The following is a 23,943-nucleotide window of genomic DNA, read 5'->3' as shown; positions in this document are numbered from 1 at the left end:
TTAAAAAGAACACTTAGAAATTCAGTTAGTGCAGTAGTGATCCAAGATAAATGAATACCCTCTGAATGCAACGGGAATTTCCTCAGCCCTCCTTTTGATGGCACAGGTGATGCTAAGTTCCTACTGCCAGTGTGTCAGGAGGGTTTTTTACCTTGGGCAAACCCAACCCTTTGGACAGAAACCAAAGGTGAACAAGATGCTGAACATGAATTCATGAATATCAGGCAGTCTGGGCCAGTGCTCTTAGTCTGGAAACTGTACAGACAGCAGCAATTCAGCTTACAGATTTGAATGAAGATTTCTAGGTTTAAATGAAGTTATGACTATAAAGTAGTGTGAGTAGTTTATTTTTGTTGGTGCACTACCAACTGGTTTTGTCCCAGTGCCTAGACTGTCAGGCAATAGCCAGTGTGCCTCCAGGTATCCACATCTTGCCAAGGTATCCACATCTTTGTGCTGTGCTTCCTGAAGGGTTCAAAGACCCTTCTCAGAATCTCAAAACTAAAAGAGGCTCATGACAAAATCCAAGGGTCATGGACTCTTACAGAAACTGATCCAAATGTTCTTCCCTATGCAGTTATCACCTGCGTCTGTTCCATTAAACTTTTGTAGTAATTCTGCTTCAGTCTGGAAGAAAACAGGCAAATAAAGGCTTTGCCACTTCCAGTGCCTCGCTGTTTATCACAGGTTATCATCTCCAAAACAGTTACTTTGTCGATCTTTACTTTGTCAATGGGAAGATCCATTTGGATGTTTTAGACCATTTGGTGATAATGCAATCTATAACTGCTTAAAAAACCCTTTAGGACAGTCAGAGTACCTTACCAAGTGTCTGCTACTGCTGGTAAGTACCAGACACTTGCAGTGAGTTTCATGTCAAAGCATTATTAACAGACAGTATTAACTTCATGTTTCTTACTGTTACAATCTGTCATGTTACTCCATTAATTCTGTAAGCTTGATTCTACAGCCTTGAAAACAGAAGTCTTCTTTTTAAAACTATTTTAAAACTCTACTTCCGCATTTCATTTTCTTTCATCTTATTACTTCAGAGGGGATTATTGCACATATAAAAGAAATGGAAATAAAAAATAAAATTTTCAATGTCATTATTTTATTTAAATTTTAGGATTCTTAGCTGTCTTTAGTGTTTGGAAAGGTAGTGGCTCATTTTATTCCTGTCTTTAGAAATTACAGGAAGAATTCTTTTCTTTGGTCTGTTTAGCTAAATGGCACAAACTTCCATCATGCTGAAGATAAGAACAGAACAAGTCAAGCAGTCCCTCCATTATTTGAACACATTAAGAACCACATAAAATTAATTGTTGATGTAGCTGGGGTAAAAAACTAGTTAATGACTAAGCAGCACAGATTCTATCACCTACAATACTTTTCAAAGATACAGTATAGCAAAGTAATGCCCATCTCTTGTTCTGAACAGAATACATAAGTAAAAACAAACATTTTAAAAAACAAATTATCTTGACATAAATATTATAGATTGTTTTTTCAAGATTGTTTCCTGTGCTGCAGATGTTTACTTGCTGGGTGAAAAGCATAAAGGTAGTTTCATGGCTGATAGTGAATATTTTAATAATTGGAACTTTTTCCTTTTATTCATTATGATTACAAAGGAGAAGTTTCATGGGGTTTTTGGAAATTATTTATGTGAAGTTGGGGGAGTGTTTTGAATGGATCTGTACAAACCCAAGTGTGCTGTGTGATTTGCACAATCAAAGCTTGGACCGGAGCAGATACAGAAGTCACTGGCTTGTTTCTCACATTATTTGCACATACACTGAACCTCATCTTAAAATATATGACTGTTTCTGCAAATTATGGAACATTTAAAAAAAACCCTTATAGGTAATAACTCCTCAGAGCATCAGTGGACCTTGCATTACTCAAGATGTTCTCTTGACACCATACACTTAAAAGTTCAACACACTAATTTTTTTCTCTGCTTACCCTTTCAACAAAGGACGAAATAATCAGCTTCTGGTTCTACTACAGGCAGGAAGAATTTAATTTTACCTGTTCACACAAAAACTCAACTATTTCTCATCCAACATCATGTAAATATATCCCAAGCTTAAACACAAGGTCAGACTGCTAATGTATTGAGTTTGCTAATACAGTACAAGAATTTGTTTTAACTTTATTTTCATGTACATTTTCAGAATATATAGAGTATAGAAAATGGTATATTTTAAAGGCATATAAGGTAGAAAAAAAACCCTAAAATATGTTTGTCCTGCTCCAACTCTAGTTCAGACTGATTTGTTCACTTGTGCAGAACATTCCCATCTCTTCTGTGTGGCATCATGCACATGCTGGTGCTTGTACACAAGTGGAGGTGCTGTGCATCAGAGTATTTGTTATGTGTGTGCTTTTCACTTTATTAAAGGGACAGAGCTTTTACTGTGGAATTAAACTGTGTTCAGATATATATCTACATCTTTATTTTAAATATTTGCTCTACAAAATCATTATCAAGGCAAGAAACGGAAGCATCTCTGCAAGTCAGTGGCACAAAAGCTTAACTTAGAATTCCTCATGACTGTCGTCTAGATATTAGAGCTTTAATCCATATTTGCTTAAAAATTTCCCTTATTGTTTCATGTTTTAGTAAATGTAGCAAAATGCCTAGCTAACAGTCTATCTACTTTCATCCTTAAACCTGCATCTATTTATTTAAGACAAAATCTGCTTGTTAGCAAAAACTCAGGTTTTGAACCTGAAATGTATTCAGCAAATTATAGAAACACTTTTTTAAAAAGTAGGGTAATAATTCTTGAAATTCAGAGCACTCCCACTAAAAGGAAAAAAAACTGACAAAATACTAGCATGATGCTAGACTGGGGAGAATCCGTTTTCTTCAAACTGATGTGGGTTTTTAACTATTATTATTACTTTTACTGTGATGTCCTGCTTGCTCATCCTAATTTTTTAACAGTCTTATTGGGATTTCTTTGCTCCCAAAAGACAAGCAGCACATGCCAAAGCATTACAGGATGTTGAAGAAATGAAGACGGAACTACATGATCTGTCACTCATGCTGGAGACAGTTCCTAAAAAGCTATGCACCTGGACTTCTACTTTCTGATAAATCAAGGATAAATCTGAAGAATTCAGATAAAATTTCATTATCTGATGTCTAATGTAGTAATTATTAACTTCATTAGAGCTACACTTCCTTATGATACTGAACTTGTTCTTCTTTGTGTAATACCGCATTCAAAACCTATTTACCTTTTTACTGCCTCTGTATTGGGCCAGCTGTAGTGAATATGAAGTAAACAAATAAACTGTTAGAGCTTTTCAAAAGTCAAATCTGTACTTAAGCATCAAAGTTGTGACTAATCAGAACAGGCCACTTCATTCATTCTCCACACTGATCTCCAAAATCACCATCAGCCAAATCCAGTATTACACTGTTGAGCAGTTAAGCCTGGTATTAGAGAAAAGATTTAGCTCCCAAAATTACTGAAAAATAAAAACCACCAAGTCATTTTATCTTGAAACCTATCCTGGAATTCATAAGTATAGCAATTGCACTCTGATTGGTTTAGTAGCAGTGTTTAGTTCCAGTAAAATCCACAAAGGAATTTAAAATGAATTTTTTAAAGGCCAATTTCCTAATGGGCAGACTCAGGGAATGCTTTTGTGCAGGACACATTAACCATGAAATCACTACATAATAAAAGCCCAGTGTAATAAACAATTTGAGTTAGGCTGTAAAAACCTAAATTTGGCATTGCTTGATCACTAGTCTGCTTAGAAATCTGCAGATGTAGGTCCAGCACTGCTTTTCTGTTTCCCTCTTCTCCCTCCCAGGAAGGCTGCCCAAGGCTAAGCTGAAGGGATGCAGGACGGGGCTGGGGAGCTCCTCACTGCCCCAGCTGTGCTGGGCCCAGGCTCAGCAGGGAATTGGCTGATAAGTGCTCCCACCAAAGGCTCTGTGTGCTTAAATTAAATGTGAAACACAATCAAGAGAAACATTTGCTGGAGTACAAAAAGGGCTTGTTTACTTTTGTAAAGCAAGTGGTTTTAATAAAAACTTGATGACACTTACTGCACATTACAAAGAGCAGAACACTGGTCCTGTGCCAGGGCAGACGCTCTGAGTGAAGCTTTGGGCTTCAGAATTGTTCACTTTTTCATTGTCTTCTGGGCCTCGTTTTTTTACACACCCTTCTATTGAACATATTTCAAAGGGATATCTGGTCCAGGAATACAGTTAGTATATTGCTTACAAATTAATTTGTATGGGCTTCTTTTGTAATCTACTAGAGGCCAGGACAAACTGTTAATGTCTAATAAAGGAAAACCATTTATGATGATGAAATATGTAAAAGAAACAACTTGGCTTTGTCTTGCTCTGACCCCTGACCTGGAGGTGCCAGACATTTCATTTCACCTGCCTTTTTTTTTTTTTTAATTCTGTTTCATATCAAGAACACAGTACATTTTTAGAGAAACAATACCTTTACTACAAAACCATGTAAATGATTATATACAAAATGGTTACTGGAATTTGGTTTTGTACTGCAGTGACAGAAATAACTAGGTGCTGACATTTATTTACGCTTCCTTAATACTAAGTACATCACTCCACTGATCAGGGTAAAGGCAAAGGCAATCCAGGCTAAGACAAAGGAATAGCCATATTGGCCTTTGGAAACTTCCATTACATATCCACGGCTCTGGTGCAGTTCTTCATGCCTGTCTGTGTAAATGGAAGCTGCAATCATAACACAAAGACCTGCAGGAGGAAGAAAATAATAAAGGTCAGCATCTTAAAACATTATCAGTACACACATCTATTCACTGTCTCTTCTGTCAGCTGCTTCCACCAATGTCCTTTCTTTGCAGATGCTCATTTTCCATCCTCAAACTAAACTGGAAGCATTTCAAGACATATTTTCAGTTTATTTGGCAGGCTTTAAATTGGAAGTGCTGTTGTGTATCTATGTCATTTGCAGTGAACAGAAAACTATTCTGAACATCTGGGTAATTTTTAAGACTGACAAAAAAGAGAAGTGAGTGCTTGCCTGTAACAATTAGAAAGTTATTTAGTATGTTCAAGAAGTTCAGCATCTCAAATTCTTTCCCTTCAAAGTTTAAATTACTTTATCCTGAGCAGTGATGACATCCATGTTTTAACTGTCTATACATCACAGAATGGTGCAGTTCCCTATTTAAACAATTATGAAGGATAAGCTATAGCCTCAAGAGCACTACAGAGTTCATGCAGCTTTTCCTGCTTTCCTACTTTCATAAAAATATCATTAAAGTCAAAAGGATTGAAAAATCACTCACATGACAGGAGCTGGATAACAGAGGTTAACACGAATCTTTCTCCTTGCTTTAGACGGAAGAGTTGAAGAATGAAAACCAGAAATGCCACACAGCAGAAAATCGTAGACAGGATCATGGTGGCCTGAACAGCCTGAATTGATTGATACTCTGCAAAAATAAAGCAGCCTTGATTAAAAATAATTTCTCTCTTTGCCTTCTCCTGCAAGGCGTAAAGGGGCAGAGCCATGTTCCTTAAGCAGGAGTTCAGCAGGTGCAGCAAAGCAGTTGTGTGTTGTGCTGTGTGTGTGTGTGCATTGCAGAGGCTGATTCTCCTCTGCTTCCATGGTATTAATACAGCCAGTGGCTTAAAGACCTCTAAAACCTTCTCATCAAACCGAGTGAAAACACTGAAGAGACTTCTTCTGCCACACGCCACCCTCTGCTGCCATCAATGTCCTTGGAGCACAGTGAAACTGCCAGCTGTCCCAAACAGCTTCCAAATGCAGACCCCAGCCTCCTACCAGAGCTGGAGACAGCTCTGTTGAGGAAGGTGTAACCAGACATGATGTCCACCCTTGGCACTAGAGATTCCTCTCATTCAGGTTTCTCATCCTGTCCATTACGTCCCTGTAAGTGGGAGCTAAAGCAACCAAGACCTTTTTAACCACGTGCAGCTGCTCTGTGTAAAACTGCAGCCTCTGTAGCCAGGCTGGGCCACAGGGCTGAGCTCCCATGGCCCCTCTCCTCCAGCACAGCCACGCTGCAGGCAGGAGCTCTGGGAGCAGCAGACACACCTCAGGCACCCCTCACCTCGCCAGGGTGGGCACCTGACTGCAGTGGACACACAGTAATACAGAGAACAAATGCAAAGCCTTAAATCCAGGTTAGCTGAAATACCCTGTGTGGAGTGCATCAGCTCACTGCCCATTACAGACTCTAAACCAACCTGATGCTAGGGAAACAAAATTACTTCATGGGTACATGGTTCTTCAAATTATTTACCTTTTGAACGTACACACAGACTGAAAGTCGAGAAATAAACAAAATATTTGAGAATACTTTCAATTTTTGTAAAGCAAGATATTACGCTAGGCTGTCTATTAAGACTTCCTTGTGAAAGCTCCAGCTCGTGTTTTCTTCCACTTTTCCCCCCATTCTTGTACACAGTCAGTATTTTTAGGTTCTTCTCTGCAAGTTAAATTCTGAGGCAAATTCTATCACTTCAGATGACTTCATTGTTTTTATCTAATATTTTAAGAACTTGTTAGCAGTCATTGTTGGTAGTTTGTGTTTACTCTCTTGCACTGTCTCCTAAGTGCACATGACAGAGCTTTCTGCTTTCCTCTCACAGAAACTGTTAGAACAGTTGCCTTTCCAAAATGAAAAACCAGTATTAAAGTTTTTAGAAGACCTGCCTAGTTAGGACATGCAGTTTTTTCAAGAACTATAAAACTACCCCTGTAAATCTCATAGCAATTTCACCAGATCTGCTGAAGGAACAACAGACACAGGCATGGAGAGACACTCACCATTGAACTCATCAGTGATAGCCATACAGGTGCTCCTATTCGTGGTACACACTCTCCACACATCTGCAGAAAAGTTATCTCCCACCCACCAGGCCTGCAAAATAAAAGTAAATGGCTCTTACAGGGAGAAAAAACAAACAAAACTTCGTTGTCCAAGTGTCTACTGATTAGATACCTCAACTGTAACAATTTTCTGTTTATTTTTGATACTTAACCACTCAAATGAAACTCACCATTGAACTCATCAGTGATAGCCATACAGGTGCTCCTATTCGTGGTACACACTCTCCACACATCTGCAGAAAAGTTATCTCCCACCCACCAGGCCTGCAAAATAAAAGTAAATGGCTCTTACAGGGAGAAAAAACAAACAAAACTCCTTTGTTGTCCAAGTGTCTACTGATTAGACACCTCAACTGTAACAATTTTCTCTTTATTTTTGATACTTAACCACTCAAATTAAATGTGAGATGTCATGGCATTTCAGAATAAAGGGTATATAATTATCCACACATCATTCTCATTTCAGACCTCTGTGAAGTAGGTAAGGGCATCTTAAACATCCCAAAGCACAAGGGATTTCCACTGTTTGGGCAGAAATTTTGTATAGTCAGTGATTACTCACTCCTTGAGACACCTAGACAAGATGTGCTTTGTTCACCCAGACCCTGTTTAGGATGCACACCTCTCTGAAGGCACAGCATTTGCTAATTTGCAGGAAATAGCATCACCTGTGAAACAGAAGGCATTTATAGATGCTCTGGCTCCTGCCACTGAAGTGATTCATCTCCATGCAATGCAGCTGTGCTGAGGTACACTATGGCATCTGTCTGGTAATGGCTGACAAATTAAGATCCTCCTGTGGGGCTCCTGCCACTGAAGTGATTCATCTCCATGCCATGCAGCTGTGCTGAGGTACACTATGCATCTGTCTGGTAATGCCTGACAAATTAAGATCCTCCTGTGCTATTTCTATTTTCAGGTTTTAACATTCAAGGCAAAATGGTACTGCAGCATCTGAGCAGATTTTTACAGTAGCTGGAAAATGACAAGCACTCCACAAGTGGCATTTCCTCAGGAAACCCATTCCCATTCCAATAGCTACCCAGGCCTTTGTTTTGACTAGAGCTGCACAAAATACGACTTTTAAATACGATTCCTGGTAGGATCTGCTGCTTAAATAGACATTCCAAAAACCTCAGAGCTTACTGTGCAGCTTTGCAAACAATACTGCAGTTAAAACTATAACATATTATGATAGTAGGTATATGGATAAACAGAACACTGTTTTAAGAAAAATAATTACTTTCTCAGAATGTCATTCATTTGTATTTTACAGTCCAAGTTCAATGTGTTATTTATCAGCTCTGAGCTCTATATAATATAGATACATAATATAAAATCTAATAGAAGATGGTTGTATGGTTTAAGTTTTTAAATGTTCAAAGGTAGCTAATGACACAAAGCAGAGTTCATAGGCTTTTATTTCTGCAGTAAATTGGGTTGTATGTAGCAGATTTGAAATAAGATTAGATTGCTTTGCCCACTGTCTTTGCTTTCTAAATATTCAAAGGAGCAGGGTAAGACAACCTGCTCCAGTGCTTGAATAATGACCTACTTCCATGGAACAATCAACCAGCTGACTAAAATATAACACCTGAGTTTGTACACTTCTGCAATAAACAGTTGTAGGTAACACATAATTTCACTTGCAGCATGGTCTTCACTAAACAGTACTTTCAGCAGCAGAGTTTTTAATATCAAAACCTGTACATACATCAGACCTCATAGACAGATTCCAGTACACAGACTTCTGATCAGGATAGTGGGCTGTTTTGGAAAATGGAGAACTTCATTAAAAGCTAGATATAAATACTGGAGGGTAAATTCTTTTTGATCACAAAAATAAAATGGAAATTTGAAAACAATGCAACAGAAAATATTCTAAAGCTTTGTGCTGAAGCTACCTCAACTTAATGGACAGAGATACATTCATGGTATTTCTCATTATTTAACTGGGCATCTTGGACAAACACTTGTGAGGCAGAGCACACTTTGACTGAAATTATCCCCACACATTAATCACCAGCTGTTTGACTTCATGTTTGACACAAAAGGACAGTGGATTTTCTCCTCCTCCCTGCTTTATGTCCAACTCAATCAAATCCCAGGGCTCCACCCTGTAAATATCCTCCCTGGCCAAGTCTCTCCCAGGGGAGGGGATCTGCTGCCTTGAGGTGACAACATGATGCCATGGACAGCCTTATCCAGCAGCAACGTGCATATCCAAGGCATTTCTGTTACAGAAAGGTCTTAGGACACCAGTGTGCCTAACAAACTGAGGTTCTCTCAGTAAACAAGTTGAAGACTAGAGAAGAAAATCTCAGTTTTTATGAAGTAAAGAAATCCCAGTGTGTTTGAGAGACACGGAGAAGAAAGGACACTTACATTGTCGATAGTTGAGATGAACAGCAGTGCTGCTGAGGTTATGTGAAACACGATAATGAAGGCCAGGAGAATCAGCATCTTTGCTCTGGGGAGGCTTTAGGCTGAGATAAATCTGTTGAACATAAGAAAGTACACGAACAATCTTTAAGAGCTGTCAGTGGATCAACCTGCAGCTCTGGTGCTGTTAGAGACCGTAACATCAGATGCAGCTGGAGTCCACAGCACATCTTCTATCTCTGCAGATACTTAACTGGCATCACGGATGTTAAAGTGAATCACAACTTGAAGTGAAGCCAAAAGCTGCATTTTGCAACCTTCCAGCATGATGGCTGCAGTGAATAAACACAGAAAGACGTTTCATTCTGTGTGCAAGGATGGAAAACTCCTTCACACAGCTTTTAGAGAAGTGCATTTCAAATTACAGCCTCATGTGCAGTGATGATAGTATTTCCACTGACTGCAGTGACTCCAACCATCCCTCTAAAGAAGGAAGAACCAGATTTCAAAAGGATGCTTGTAGAACAAAATGAAGTGCATCAAGAACTACCTCCTAGATTTAGTAACACCTGTGTTGTACCTTAGGCCTCACGCCCTTTGTTCATAGAGTTGTAAGTTTTATCCATTGAATAATGACTAAGGACTACCATTCTCTTCAATGTGTTGCTCCCACTGGTAGGGCTGAATAAACCCATTAATTACATAATAATCCGGTTAGCTATTTTATGTTCAGTCACTTACTACTCTGTAGGCTACCTATTACCTTCATACCTTATTTAACCCACCTATTACAATGTCACATCTCACATGAAAAAAAATATGTTCTTATATACAAGAGAATCAGAACCCGTATTTAACTGGAATCCCCAGGAAATCTGTGGGCACATAACAAATAGGTTAGGGAAAACTACTGCTACTAATACACAGAAAAATGTAATTGCTTGACATATCTATTTCTCCTTGGCCAGAAATTCTTGCCAATTAATATATGCTGTAAGGAATCTGCAGCCTTGCAGATCTTTGCAGTTAAGGTGCACCACTCTGTACATCATCTGCATGTTGTCACTCATCAGTACATTAATGCATATTTCTCCCTTTCCTTGCTTTGGACACATTCTATGATGTCAAATGATGCCACTCACATACACAGTAAATATTCAGAAGAAAGGGCAGTTATGAATTTTAATACTTCCATTATTTTTTTTTCATGTCTAATCCCTCTCTCCTACTGCCATTTACTGGAATTATGAACCACATGAATAATTTCACCAAAGAAAAGGACTACTCTGACAGCATTTTTAAAGCAGCTCCACTGGCACTCGCATCAGGGCAAATAATAACTACTCCGCAAAACTTTAACAAAAAGATAATTGACAGCATAGTAACTGAGTGAATAGAGACCAGGAGTTCCAGAATAATCCTCTCCATCTCCACTGCAGTACAGAATTGTAACAAGCTCAAAGGCAAATAGCATTGAAGTGCTTTTTTGAAAAATACGGGGACAGCCTTGTATCCATATCTAATGAATGGGAAAGCCAAGTCAAACCCTAAAATAGGAAAAGCAGCTACTCTAGTGTGTATTCTCTGTTAAACTCTGCCTTCCCAGCCACAAGGAAGAACAGAAAGTGGGAATTGCCTCCAATGAGGTGATCTACTGTATGACTCAAGGTCCTTTGAATCCAGTTCCACTTCTAAAAATGTCATTCATGGTTCCCTATCAAGCCTTGCTTGAATGAAAGGAAGAAGAAAGGAAAATAAGATATTTTGTGGGTTTGTATAATACCACATCAAAATATTTTCATTGTGATATATACCAGTCTTTGCACAGCACCCTCTTGTCTTGTGGCTGTTTTTTTCTGAGGTTCATTTCTTGCACAGATGGTATCTAAGCATTCAATAATGCAACAATCATCTCCCATATAAGGAGAGAGAACCACATTGTACTCGGTATTATTTTAAGAATAACAATACATCTTCATCTTATTACATGAAGCAACATAAAGTAAGAGAAACCAAAAAACGTAACCTAATTAAAACCAATCTTGCAAAAGCAAGACTTGCCAGCACAGAAGAGCCCACTTTATCTTTAATCAAGTGAATGGTTTTGTTTTACTGTTTTCAGCCATAAAGAGAAGTGTTTCAGACAGGACAGATAAACAGGTATGGCTGGTGAGAAGATATTTTTTGTTTTACCCAAATAAAGCCAAGATTAAATGAAAGAGATTTTTGTTTTATCTCAAAAAAAAAAAAAAGACAGTAAGAAAGGTCTGATGGGTCTGATGTTTCTTTTTGAAGACCCTTCATAACAACCATCTTCAGATTCCCCCTCCTGCCTTGCTGGCAGCTGCTCCCTGCACAAGCTGCTACAACTTCTGTGCACACAGTGCTAAACAATGACACATGGAGACAGGAATTAAATACACTGGGGGAAAAGAAGGAGACAGACCATTTCCAAGTAATTAATACCAGGAAAAGACAAGAACTGGTTATCCAATCTGTCATGCCTGAGCAGGATCCCAGAAGTGCACAGACCTCAATCACTCCTACAAACTTTCCCTTCCCATGGAGACGCAGGAGTTTCTGTGGTTCACCCCAGCTTGCACAAGGAATAATGAAGGGAGTAGGGTTTTCCAGAGAAACTCTCTGTGATTTGTGGGCAGGAAGCAAAGAGCAGCTCCCCTCTTCCAAGATGCAGCCAGCAACATTGCAGATGGTACTGCAGAATCTGCATCCCTCTCTAGGCAGAAATTCTGGATTTCATCTACCAGAAAGAACTGCTAGTCCTCCTCCACTCCACACACTGCTGGAATTCAAAACCTTACAGTGCAGACTCAAGATTCTTCCACATTCCTTCCCCAGCCTCTGAGGACAGTCTGCCTGGGAACCTCTCCTAGCAGCTCCTTTCCTCTCCCTCGAGCAAGGGAAGGACACGGTTACCGAGCACTGTTTGCATTAACGCTCAGAATTCTTATTCACTGCTGGAATTCAAAACCTTACAGTGCAGACTCAAGATTCTTCCACATTCCTTCCCCAGCCTCTGAGGACAGTCTGCCTGGGAACCTCTCCTAGCAGCTCCTTTCCTCTCCCTGCGAGCAAGGGAAGGACACGGTTACAGAGCACTGTTTGCATTAATGCTCAGAATTCTTATGTTACTGATGTATTACTAACCAAACACTTTGGTATCATCCTATTCTGCACACTAGCTGTACTCTTTTTCTTATTTACCATGAACTGCTTCCTGGGCAGAGTGATTTTTCACCTTCTCTCATCTGCAGTTGAAACATACCATGCTCTCAGGTCAGGGTGTTCATGAATTTAAAGTACACTGCCTTTAGGCATGGATGAAGGCTGGGATGATGCAACAGATACTGTCCATCATTCCCCAAAGTGGCTTGAATTCTTTTAGTAGTTTTTACACACACACAAATATATGAGAAAAGCTTTTTGGACACACTACACTTACAATGATGGAGCCACCCTTCTCAGAAGTACACGATGAAAAGACTACAGGCAACAGTTACAAGTTGCAACAAGGAATATTCCAATTGTGAAAAAAGTATTAATTACATTCAATGAGCATGATTAAGTACTGGAACAGGGCCCATGAGGCTGTGGGATCTCCATTCTTGGACATCTTCCTGACTTGACTGAAGCAAGGCCCAGAATGTCCTGATCTAACCCCCTGCTTGGAGCCAGAGTTTGCACTAGAGACCTCCAGAGGCTCCTTCCAGCCCAGCTCTCCTGTCAATCTGTAGCTATTTCAGGAACCTCCCTGTACTAATCTCCAGCAAAGCTCTGACAAAAAAGAACATAATATTTGACTTAGCTCATCACATGTGCCATTAAAAACAGATTTGGGGGTTCCAGTAAGGATGACATTGGATGTCCACATGAATTCCTTCAAGTGCAAGCCTCAGCATTTAATACCACTTCATAAGGTCTGGTGTAAGGCAGATGTGGACAGATACTGCTGAGCTACAAGTGCAGACTGCCACTGGATCTAGAAAGACTAAGTTACAGGAATCCCACTGAACACATCCAGATTTGCTGTGGTAATAAGTTTCCCACAAATGCTGTTAAGTCACAGAATACTTACACAAAACACAATAAAACAGAAGGCCAGTTAGAACAACAATGCTTTTTTTTTCCAATTAGTGCAGAAGTAATGCTCCAGTGCTACTCCATTTTGCATGGGGAGGATAAATGCAGCAGTCACACTTCTCTTGAATCTCTTCAGTAATGTAGACTTTTGGAAGCAGTAGCTTGCACTTGCCATGGCAGAGAGCCTGATGAGCTTTAGAAGAAGTGGCTAAGAAGGGCCTCTGCTGTAATCTCTTGGACATGCAGAGACAAGTATGTTTATACAGGATAAGACACTCCAACCATCACAGAATTGCACAGTAAAGTAAGGTATCTAGGCCAGGGTTTCCAACATTTCTGAACTGTAGTGTTTCAAAACTGGATTGTCTCCCTATGTCATATCACTCACAAAAACACATCCCCTGCAGAAAAGCCTCAGTTTATCTCCAGGATAAAGTTTATCTTTAATGTCCATCAGCATAAAGAAACATGACTATTTAAGTTTTTTCTGCTGTTTAGTACAGCAAGCAAGCAAAAATGAAACTAGTCTTTGACAGCTCTTAGCAGAAGTTTTATCATTACTTTCCAACCCAGATGTCATCTCCACAACAAATGCTTTGCTTTCCTCCCATGCAGTTCGCCTCTGCTGCCAGGCTGTTTCTCATGTTTGTGCATACTCAATTTTTGCAACCAGCAATGCTTAGTGCAGTGTGTTTATCCTGGGCTCATTTGCATTGGAAAGGCTGAAGCTCACCCCCCCAACACTGGCTGCTGCCCTCACTCCCTAAAATCAAGTCTGGGGTTTTTATCATCTTCATCTGAGCCAATGTCTGAGAAATCTTCCACACAGACAGTCCTGGTTCATACCCTTACAAGCACGATGAAATCTCTGCAGAATAGCTCCTGCTCTGCACAGACCGAGGCTGGGGGTGAGCAGACTCTCAACACCCACATTTTGTGTGCTGAAAAGACACACCCAAAACAAGGGGCAGAGGATCCTGCTAAACAAGTTACCATACCTGCAGCTCTCTGCTCTGAGATGTTTCATTGCAACAAGAACAGCAGGTCTTTGGGCCATCAATAAGCATTCAGTTCAGCTGAACTTTCTTGAGGTCACTGGTGTAAAACTGAACCAAAGCAAACCTTGATTATCAATTCTTCTCCCCCTCAGTGCTATAATTAAGTCTGAAAATGTGAATTTAGATGAAAAATATCTGTATACTTGTAGCATGAGAAATCTGTCATCTTGTGATGCATCATAAGTTGTTTGCATTTACATGTTTTGCTCAGAGTTCTTGTGCCACATCTCATGGTGTCTCATGACAGAGAACTCAGAAGCTGGCTCACATTTTGCCTGTACCATTGTCTCTAAACTTGCACAAAATTTCCCTGGTTTGTGAAGAACAGACTGATACTGTTAATTTTCTTCTTTTTTTTTTTCTTTTATCAAGTATGAAGTGTTCTGTTTTTCTTGTATGATTCTCAGAACTGGAACCAAAAGTGAAGTTCAGACAGCAGACTTTCTCCCAAGCCAGCAAGAGCTTTGAGGATTTCAACAATCCTCTAATGCCTAAATATCAAACAACATAAAGGACGAGAAAATCAGGAAATGTAATACCAAGAGAATAATTACACCAGTTGAAACAACTTACTCCAGTTTCTTTATTTCTTCTGTCTGAGTTAATTTAACTGTTGGGAACACCAACTCTCTTCAAGTGCACATTCAAATTGTGACCTGTTTTCATGCTCAGGTGTTACTCAGCTAACAGTCAATACAGAAATTGAATATCCTCCTTCAACCAGTCTCTGCAGCCAGCATGGAGACCTCCAAGAAGTGCTGGATGGCTCTGACTACACCTCTACAATACTGAATGGGGACCCAGGAGGGAAATGCAAAGTACAAAGCACATGGGCTCCCATCCAGTTTCTTCCTGGTGCAAAGCTAAGCATGAAGAACAATGTGTGCTCTACATGAAATAACATTTCAAGTCCCTGCTTCATGCTGGCTTTGGAATCAAGAGGGCTACGTGTCCTGTGAGCCCCTAGATGGCACAGAGACCATCAGCTCTTTTTGTTTGCTTAACTGAGAACACACTCAAGCCACAGCTCTTTGTGCTACCTATTTTATGTGGAAGGAAGAGAGCTTTTCACTTACACTTCCACCTGCTTTTCTAAGTCCTTCCTCACAAAGCAAGGAAATCAGAAGGAAATGAATCAAAGTTCGCTGCACCCAACCACTGTACAAAGGCAAAAAAAAAAATCAATACAGCAAAAAATTAATCCATGCTCTTTCCTAGAGCTCCATTTGAATGACAACATGTATGGCTTTTTTAACACAAAGGCAGAAAATGAAGTGGTATCATCCTATCAGATCTAGATTTATTGGTGCCTTTGCAGCAGGCTGTGTTAAGACCCAGCAACCTCCAGCACAATTACAGCAGTCAGCTTGTTGTGTTTTGATAGTGAAATACAGGGGCTTGGAGAGAAACTCACAAGACACAGTATGACCTTGTTTTTTTCCATTTTCTTTCAGAAAATCGTGCCTTGCAACCAAAGCCCCGAGGTCTGCTCTTTGTGTGCATCACAACTAATACAAATGTACACTTATAGCTTAATAAAACCTTTTGTTTTCATGGTGTTTGGATGTCTGTCCATCCTGCTGGCACTGGTGGGACTGCCAGAGCCAAAGCAGACTTAGAGTGAAGAATCTTGTGTGCCTGACCTCCCTATCACCTGTGTGTGCTCAAGCACCCTTTCAGCTCTTTCTCAATCAACTTCATAAACACTAAATCTGGTCTCCTCTTCAGAAAGCCCACCAGTTACCAAAAGTGAAAGAGACTGTGATTACAGGTGGGTCTGGCAGATCATCTCCAGACTTCCTCCCTTCTCACCCTGTCCTCCTCATTAGATCTATGCTACCAAGCCAGAACTCCAAAGTCTAGGAAATTCTAACCCTGCTGTTCCATACGTTTCCAAACAAAACCAAGAAGCCAATTGCAGCAAAAATTCAAAATGCTAGCTTTGAGTATGGAGACCAAAAGAAGCAGATGTTTCTAATTTCTTAGGAATGCTTTTAATAAAATTTTGACCTAGGGATGCCAGCATTGCTGCCACTTCTGTAACTCTGTCAGTCATTTATTTGCAAACAAGTTTGGACTGGGTTTAGACTTGCCCTACCACTCCTTTCACTATGGCCCTGCTGTGTGCACTGCAGAGGAAAGTCACTCTGCCATGAAGCCTTTGTGGGCAGACTCAGCAGAAGAAAACCAGCAGGACCTATGGGAACACAGGGACACAATGTCCTGTTGTGGGGTGGGGAAGTGTCACTTACCAGGAAAATGAGCCTTGTGACTCATTTTCAGCTTACCTGAAAATCCTAAAAAATAGCCCGAAGCTTAAAAACTTCAAGATAGATGTATTCAAATACTCCAGCAAAATGTGGAAGAGACATTACTAGCCACTATATGCTGAGAAGACAATTTAGGAGGTACAGAAGTCAGCTGCCTACACAGACAGATGTATTTGAATACAAGTCTTTAAGACTTCATCTTCTCAAAACTGCTTTTTAGAGGGTTTTGTGCAGTCAGCAGAAAGAGAATGTTTTTCCTCCTCCAGCAGCACAAATCACACCACCCTCAAAAGTAAATCTTCTACACATTCTTCTGTTTCCCGAAAGCACTTTTTGTTGTTAACTGTACTTTTATACTAGACAATAATAGTCTCATATTTAAGATGTTCTATATCTGTATCTAATCCCCACATTTCCCACAGTGGTTTAAGGTAGGCTGACATATTACTAAATAACACCTAAAAGGGTTGCAATTAATCTCTGATTCCCATCATAGTCATCCACTCTTCCACCTTCAGTTTATGCTGAGCATCATATGCCTTTGGCAAATGTTAACAAAACAGTCTTTAATCAAAGACACCCCGTGGTTCAAGGGATTTCTCAAAGGACACATATTGTTTGAGAAAACCCAACAGTAATTTGAAAGGAGTAACTGCTTGTGTATTGCAGTTTCTGGTTTCTTGCAAAACATAAAAGTATTCTGTCAGCTTTCACAAAGGCATGTGCAAAACATGTTATAAAATGTTTGTAACTTAAGTATGTATGGGTAGAGCTTAACAGTATTCTTAGAAAATTAAAGAAAGCACGCATCATTTCAGGTGTTCAATGCATGCTCTCTGCTCAGCTAGTTTGCTTGTTGTGCACTAGATACCACTTCAATGTAAACAAAGCTGGGGTGTACGTTAAGACCTTCTTAACAATCAAGCTTGTCTAAAAGTACTTAAAGCTTGTTTTTTCCTAAGCTTAACAAGACAAGAACCTCTCATTCTCAGTTGCTTGTTTTCAAAGATCAAGACAGAACAGGGATATACTTGCTTGCAGGTAAAGGCAAACACATGGAAGGAAAAAGAACTGTTTCACTTAGAGATGAAAATATATGGCTATAAATCAGGTGTGAGCACATTTAGGATGTAAATTACAGCTCTTAGAGCTGTCATATTCTGGAACAGCCTTCCAACCACCACAGCATAGATAAAAGAGAGCTCCACAAAAGGATTTCCGGGACGCAGGGACTGTGCTAGCGGGGCGACAGACCCACTGTCCTGAGGGGACCCTGCAGCTCTGCTCTCCTGTGAAGCCTCTCAGCAACTTCACTGAGGTCTCTGTGCATTTCACAACAGGCTTTCTGCATGACACCCGTGCCCTTGGCACTCAGCTGAATCCCCTGCCAGGCTCCAAGGCTGTTGGGCAGCGCAGTGACACTGTGCTGGCACAGCCAGCTTGAGGGACCTTTTGTTTCTCGGGTGTGCAGCAAAGCTTCCAAGAGTGAGCACGGCCTGTGCCCCTTGTCTGAGGGTGACCTAAGGGCCACCACTGCCTGGCAGCCCCCCAGAGCAGGGGTCAGGAAGCACAGAGTCCTTTGCAGCCTGCTAGCACAGCCCTGCCTGTGGCTCGGGGCAGCAGCGGCTCCATGGAGCTGGGACAATGACACGGGGCTGTTCCAGTAAGCTACTGGAACCCTCCTGGGAACCTGCTCCTGAAACAAACAGCTGAACTGAGGTGTGGCCTGGCCTCACCCCTGCTCAGTCACTGTGTGGACACATTTCGGTGTCTAGGGTGTCTCTGTTCAATACCTTGGCAGGGCAGGAAGTGACAGACCAAGTAAAATACCAGACCTTTATATCAGGTTGACAGATAAAATGTGTCCTCAGTCAATGCAAAGAGTAAAAAAAAAAAAAGCACACCTGCAGCATTGACTACAAATTAACAGTTCTGAGCAAACCTCAGACCCTGGGCTCTACTGACTACAGACTGCTGCTTATCCAGAGATTATTCCAGATACAACAGAACAGCTCGAGTGATTTATGATGTTCCACCTAATTAACCAACAAACAAAGGCAGAAAAGGTCTGTCTTTCCAGATTCAAAACAATGCATTTAATTCCGTAGAAATAAAAGCTGATATTGTTTTAACTTTGGCAGATGCTCTGTGGAAATTGCTAGCAATTAAATGTGTTGCATTCACTGTTGTAAAATTTTCAAACTGCTTGTTTTGATTTGGCTTTGACTTGCTCTCTGTTGAGAAATTTTGGTTTTAGTTATTTCAGAGTTTACACATCATCTATCAAGAGTGTGAAAACACATTTCTATTGGTGGTACAACAGTTGGTTATAAAACAAAAAGCTTAAAATCTCCACAACTACTACTTTGTTTGACAGCAACACTGTAGCACAGGATTACACTGAATACTCTGCCTACCTCCAGAATGCAATTTTTACACCATAATTTGTAATCAGTGCAATTAAAGTTGCCATGTGGACTCTACAAATCCAAGTAGAAGGATTTCTATGCCTTGTTTGAGCACACTCAGTGCACAGCTCCTCTACACTGGCTGCTCTGTGGGAACAGCCCAGTCCCCTCAGCCCTGGGTCACTCTGCCCTACCCTGCAGCTGCACCTTGGCCAGGCTGGACAGTGCCTGGGTCACTGCACAGCACAGTGCCAGGTAAGGCACACCAAGCACCCTGACGGACGGGCAGGCTCAGCCAGAGCCCTTCAGCTGTACACAGACTGTTCTGCAGGCTCCGGACTTGGGTTTGTTTCTGCTTTTGAACTAAAGAGCGGGTTTGCTCTTCAGTGGGCTGAGCAGTGCCAGCCCTGGAGAACAGGTGAGTGTGCAGAGCCCACCTGGCAGCACAGGCACCTCAGCAGAGACATCCACAGCCTTTGGAAGGTCTCCTTCTGTCTGGAAAAAGGCCAGAATTTTGATCTATTTCAGGACACTAAACACCTGCATCAGACAGCTGAGGGAGTGTTCCTACTGCCCACCTCGGCTGTTTGTGGCCCATGCAATTCCAAACATAGCACGGTGTTTAACAATCAGTGAAGCAAACCATAAATATATATCCTATAGCCATCTCTAAGGGGTATTTGAGTCAGTCCACTTTCTGCCCCACCTACAGACTCCTGTGAAGATCTCTACACAGCCAGAGGGTTGTATTTTAAGGTCACACCCAAATTATGAGGCTTCACCTGGCATGCACATACCGTCATTAAACCTGCCCATGAAACTTCACCAGCAAAATAAAAAGGTGTAATTACATTTTCCCCATTCAGTGGAGAAATAATAATTCCTTTGATGGATGAATTCAGACCATCAGGCTTTCTCTTGAGTCTCACCCAGCAAGATGTATTTTCTAATAATTATGATGCTTATCTTCCTAATGAAGTCATAAGCATCACCTGACATTTTGATATATATTTTATGAAATTATCTACTTTCTAAAAAAGTAAAGTTTTTAACAAAAAAACAGCAAAAACTGAAACTCCACTGCAAAGATCATGGTTTGCTTTGAGCATCCAAAAAACAAGCAAACCCTAACAAACACTGAAGAGCTCCATGAATGGAATTCCTGAGTGCTGTGCTGATGTTCCCCCTGCATTCCCTCTGAGACCAATGTGATTTCAATAAAAGCTGTGCATTCCTTTCTACTTTCAAATTTGGCTGTGCTGAAGTATCGCATGGATTTTACATACAGTGTTTGTTTCACTTCAGAGTAAATCTCTTTCTTATTAGTTCCTGTATAACACAGTGCCTCATTCTGCTGGGTCTTCTTCCAACAGGAACATGGAGGAGGATCTGGAAAGTACATCTGCCAGCTAGCAGTATAAAAGACCTTGTCCCCAGAGACCTACTTATCTCTTTAATTAAATACATTCTTGTCCTGATTTATGTGGGGATGTCATGACTTACATGATGTTCAAGACGCAAATCGAATGTGAAGTGCCAGTGGAAAATCAAAATATATTCAAGTGAAAAGGGAAGAGTCTCCTTGTGCTGCCACTGATCTCATTTTTAAATGACAGGGAAACAGCATTATGAAAGGAGACAGCCTACACCTAATATACTTAGCAAAAGTAGAAGAAGGTCTTGCTTCTCTAAATACCCATATGGGACTCATCAGTACAACATTCTTCTAATCACTGAAGGAATGTCAAACCTGAGATGGGAAACAACCTTGAGACAAACAAGACAGCAAAATAAAAGCCATAATAATAGAAGTAAAAGAAAGACATGAGGCAGGAGATGCTAATAAATGAAGAGGGGTCAAGTGCATTAACTGAAAGTGGGTGTAAGATAGAGATGTTCATTTCTTCTAAACAATGTTGGCCAGCAACAATAACTCCAGCATCTATGAACTGAGACAGAATCTTTGTCTACAATAATAATGTTGCAGCAGCCTTCAGTCTTGACCTGCTCAGTCTGTTGAACAACTTCCTTTATTAACAAGGTTTTAAATCTGTGTAACCAAATAAAACTGTTTTCCTCACTGGCAAATCCACAGCATAATCAACACTGTTTGTATGTTTACGATAGAAGTCTTTCCAGACCACAAACACAGAATACAACACCAGTAGTGTCTTGTCTACTGATTGGATGTTGTTTTTATTTGAAATTACATTAACACACCATTTTTCTTCCCAAATGAGCATACTAACAAGAAGCTGATCACCATGAAGAGTCTTCATGGTACTGCTAAATTTCAGCTCCAGTTAATGTTGATAGCTATTGGCAGAGCAATTCCTGGATTCCTAGCTGGGCAGACAGCTACCGGGTAACATCCCTGTCAGCCACGCAGCTGGCGTGATACAATCTGTACACATCTTTATTCAGCATGGAGGATGAATCTTCCCTCAGGTATCCCAACAGTCTATTTCCTAACTCAACTCTGCAAGTTCACAGAGGTTCAGAGAACAGCAAGAGTTCCTTCTTTCAATGTCTTTGAAGCAAAGGTGAAGTCCTTAAAACTTATGCTGAATGAAGTCATATCAGCTTCTGGTGGCCAAGTTTACCACATGCCTTTGTTTCCACTCCTACTTTGATTTCACCAGCTGTGGCAAGTACCTGTACCCCAGCTGCATTCCTTAGAATGGCATTTGTCACACACTCTATTACAAAAATGTTGCTGGGCTCTGCAGCAAACTGCATTTCCCATTTCTCCCCCCAGTGAAACTCATGCCCAATAGTCCCCCACCATTTGTGTGGATTCCTGCCTGCCCACACCTGCAGCCACCTGGCACCTCAGTCCCAGCAGCCCAGCCTCGCAGCTCTTTCCTGAACTACCTGGACAGCAAAGCCTTCAACGTCCGAGAGGAGGTCTGGATGAAGGAGTCACTATAAACTATTTTTATTTGATAGAAAAAACATCTGCTCAGGCAGGCAAGAAGGCTTATTTTATATAGCTAACACACCAGCACTGTATATACAGAGTCTGCAAGTAAATGAAGAGAAAGAGCTACATTTTGTTTTTCTGATGATGAGCCAACCATAGCTGTTTACTTCCAAAGTTCCTAAAGAAAATGCCAAAAAATCCTGTGTGTATTTCACATCTATTTAGTCGGTTTCTTCACAGCCCTGTATCAAGTCAGAGGTTACTACTAAAATGCTCTACAGCAATAATTACTGGTCATTTACATACTATTCCCAACTGCTGTGAGGAGGAAAAAAAAAGACCTTCCTGCACTATGTGAACAAAGTATTCCCATCAATAAATTAAAAGAGAGGCAGAACTTCAGGTTTCTTGATGGCAGCATGCTGTAGGTAAAAACAAGTCGTGGATAAGCCTGCTAAGGAACAGATAGCAGTGTACTGTTCTTCACAGAAATGTCCAAACAAGGAGCTGACCTCTCATATTCAATACTCAATATTGCAAACAACCCACGACACCGAGAGCCGCCTGTCCAGCATGTGGCACACAACATCCCCGATGTAAGTGCGGCATTACCTATAGATAAAAACCACCCGGGAGTGAAACTGTAGCTTGACTCGAGCAGAAAAACTAATGCTGGCCAAAACTTCATAAACCGAAATCTGCACTGAATTACATCTAAGTGTATTTTCTTTCCACTGTCGGGGGGAGAGCTGCCAAGAGCTGCTACAACGTTACTGCAACACACGCGAACTCCGCTGAGAGTTCATTACAGAAAAGAACAGAAAGAAACTATCCCGTGAAGAACGCGAACTTTCTGCGGGCTTGGCCCGGCCCGGCCTCACTGGCGAGGCGCCCCTCGGCCCGGCCCGCCCCGTCCCGCTCCCGGGGCGAAGGAGCGAGGCCGGGGCTCCACGGGACCGGCACCGCTCTCTCCGGCCGGCCCAGCGACGGCGCAGCACCGCAGCCGCCCAAACGAAATATGCTTCGTAGTAAACAAACGCGTGCTTTTAAGTTTTTCCCCGTTTCTGACGGGTTTCTCCTCCCCTGGCCGCCGCAGCTGCCCGCGCCCCCCGCCGCCGCCCCGCTCCCCCCGCGCCCCCCGCCCGGCCGAGGCTACTCACGGGCGCGGGCCGGCGGGCAGCTCTCCGGGGCTGCGACCGTCTGGCGGCGGCGGCGGTGCCTCCGCCCGCCCTCCTGCGGGAATGATGTCAGCGGCGGCTGGGTGTGGAACCAGAAGGGCTTTCAAAAGTGCCCCCCGGCCGCTGGCGGCGGGAGAGGGGTGTGAGCGCGTGTGTGTCTGCGAGAGTGTGCGGGCGCGGAGGGAGGGACGGATGGACGGACGGGGCGCGCACAGGAGAAACTTTCCCCGCCCGTTCCCACTCGGCGGCGGGCGGGCATCCAGGCGCGCCGCCGCCCGGCCCTCCCCGGGGGCGCTCGGCCCGCCGTCCCCCGCGGCCGGGGCCGGTCCCCGCAGCGCTGCCCCCGCCGGCCCTCGGACAGGGCGGGCGCACGGGATGCCAGCGGCCGGGCGCTCGGCCCGCTCCCCGGGCGGCCCCCAGCCTCCGTCAGGGCTGAGCCTCCCGGAGGAGTGACGGCTCCGCACCGAGTGCGGGAGGCGGCGGGACCCGTCCCTCAGAGCCGCGCACAGCGAGGGGCGGCGGTGCCACCCATCACCGCGGGCACGGACGGGCGGCTGCTACCCGCTGGTAGCTGGGCTTTTCCCGGGAGGGACAGGGCGGAGCCCTCTCAGGGGAGCCATAGCGGGGAAAGCAGCCGCGAGTCCCAAAGCGGCCGGGGCCAGCTGCGGCGGGGAGCCCGTCTCGGGAGGGGGCCGGGCGGGCGCCATTTCCCGCCGGCCGCGCTCGAGCC

The 23,943-nt window shown here is 42.3% G+C and overlaps 1 protein-coding gene across 1 annotated transcript; it reads right to left on the bottom strand.

Annotated features, from left to right (window-relative positions):
- Positions 1 to 1,325: 1,325 nt before the first annotated feature.
- EMP2 (epithelial membrane protein 2) lies at positions 1,326 to 23,526 on the bottom strand. Its single transcript, XM_039732322.1, has 5 exons — positions 23,196 to 23,526; positions 9,279 to 9,390; positions 7,064 to 7,157; positions 5,323 to 5,469; positions 1,326 to 4,765 (listed from the first exon to the last, which is right to left on the bottom strand). Exons 2-5 carry the CDS (start codon positions 9,354 to 9,356, stop codon positions 4,581 to 4,583), a joined length of 504 nt encoding a protein of 167 aa, XP_039588256.1. The 5' UTR covers positions 9,357 to 9,390; positions 23,196 to 23,526; the 3' UTR covers positions 1,326 to 4,580.
- Positions 23,527 to 23,943: the final 417 nt, after the last annotated feature.

This window comes from Passer montanus, unplaced genomic scaffold, assembly GCF_014805655.1.
Source record: "Passer montanus isolate IOZ18808 unplaced genomic scaffold, ASM1480565v1 scaffold8, whole genome shotgun sequence".
In the NCBI taxonomy this organism is placed as follows: domain Eukaryota; kingdom Metazoa; phylum Chordata; class Aves; order Passeriformes; family Passeridae; genus Passer; species Passer montanus.
The sequence above is the reverse complement of the archived record's forward strand: the minus strand, read 5'-3'. Positions and strand labels throughout refer to the sequence as shown.

Excerpts from the sequence above, each read along its gene's own strand:
- EMP2 (XM_039732322.1), bottom strand. The coding sequence starts at position 9,356 with ATGCTGATTCTCCTGGCCTTCATTATCGTGTTTCACATAACCTCAGCA. Across the intron at positions 7,158-9,278 it reads TCATCTCAACTATCGACAAT|GCCTGGTGGGTGGGAGATAA; the intron begins GTAAGTGTCCTT and ends TTTATTTTGCAG. Across the intron at positions 5,470-7,063 it reads TATCACTGATGAGTTCAATG|AGTATCAATCAATTCAGGCT; the intron begins GTGAGTTTCATT and ends TTATTTTTGCAG.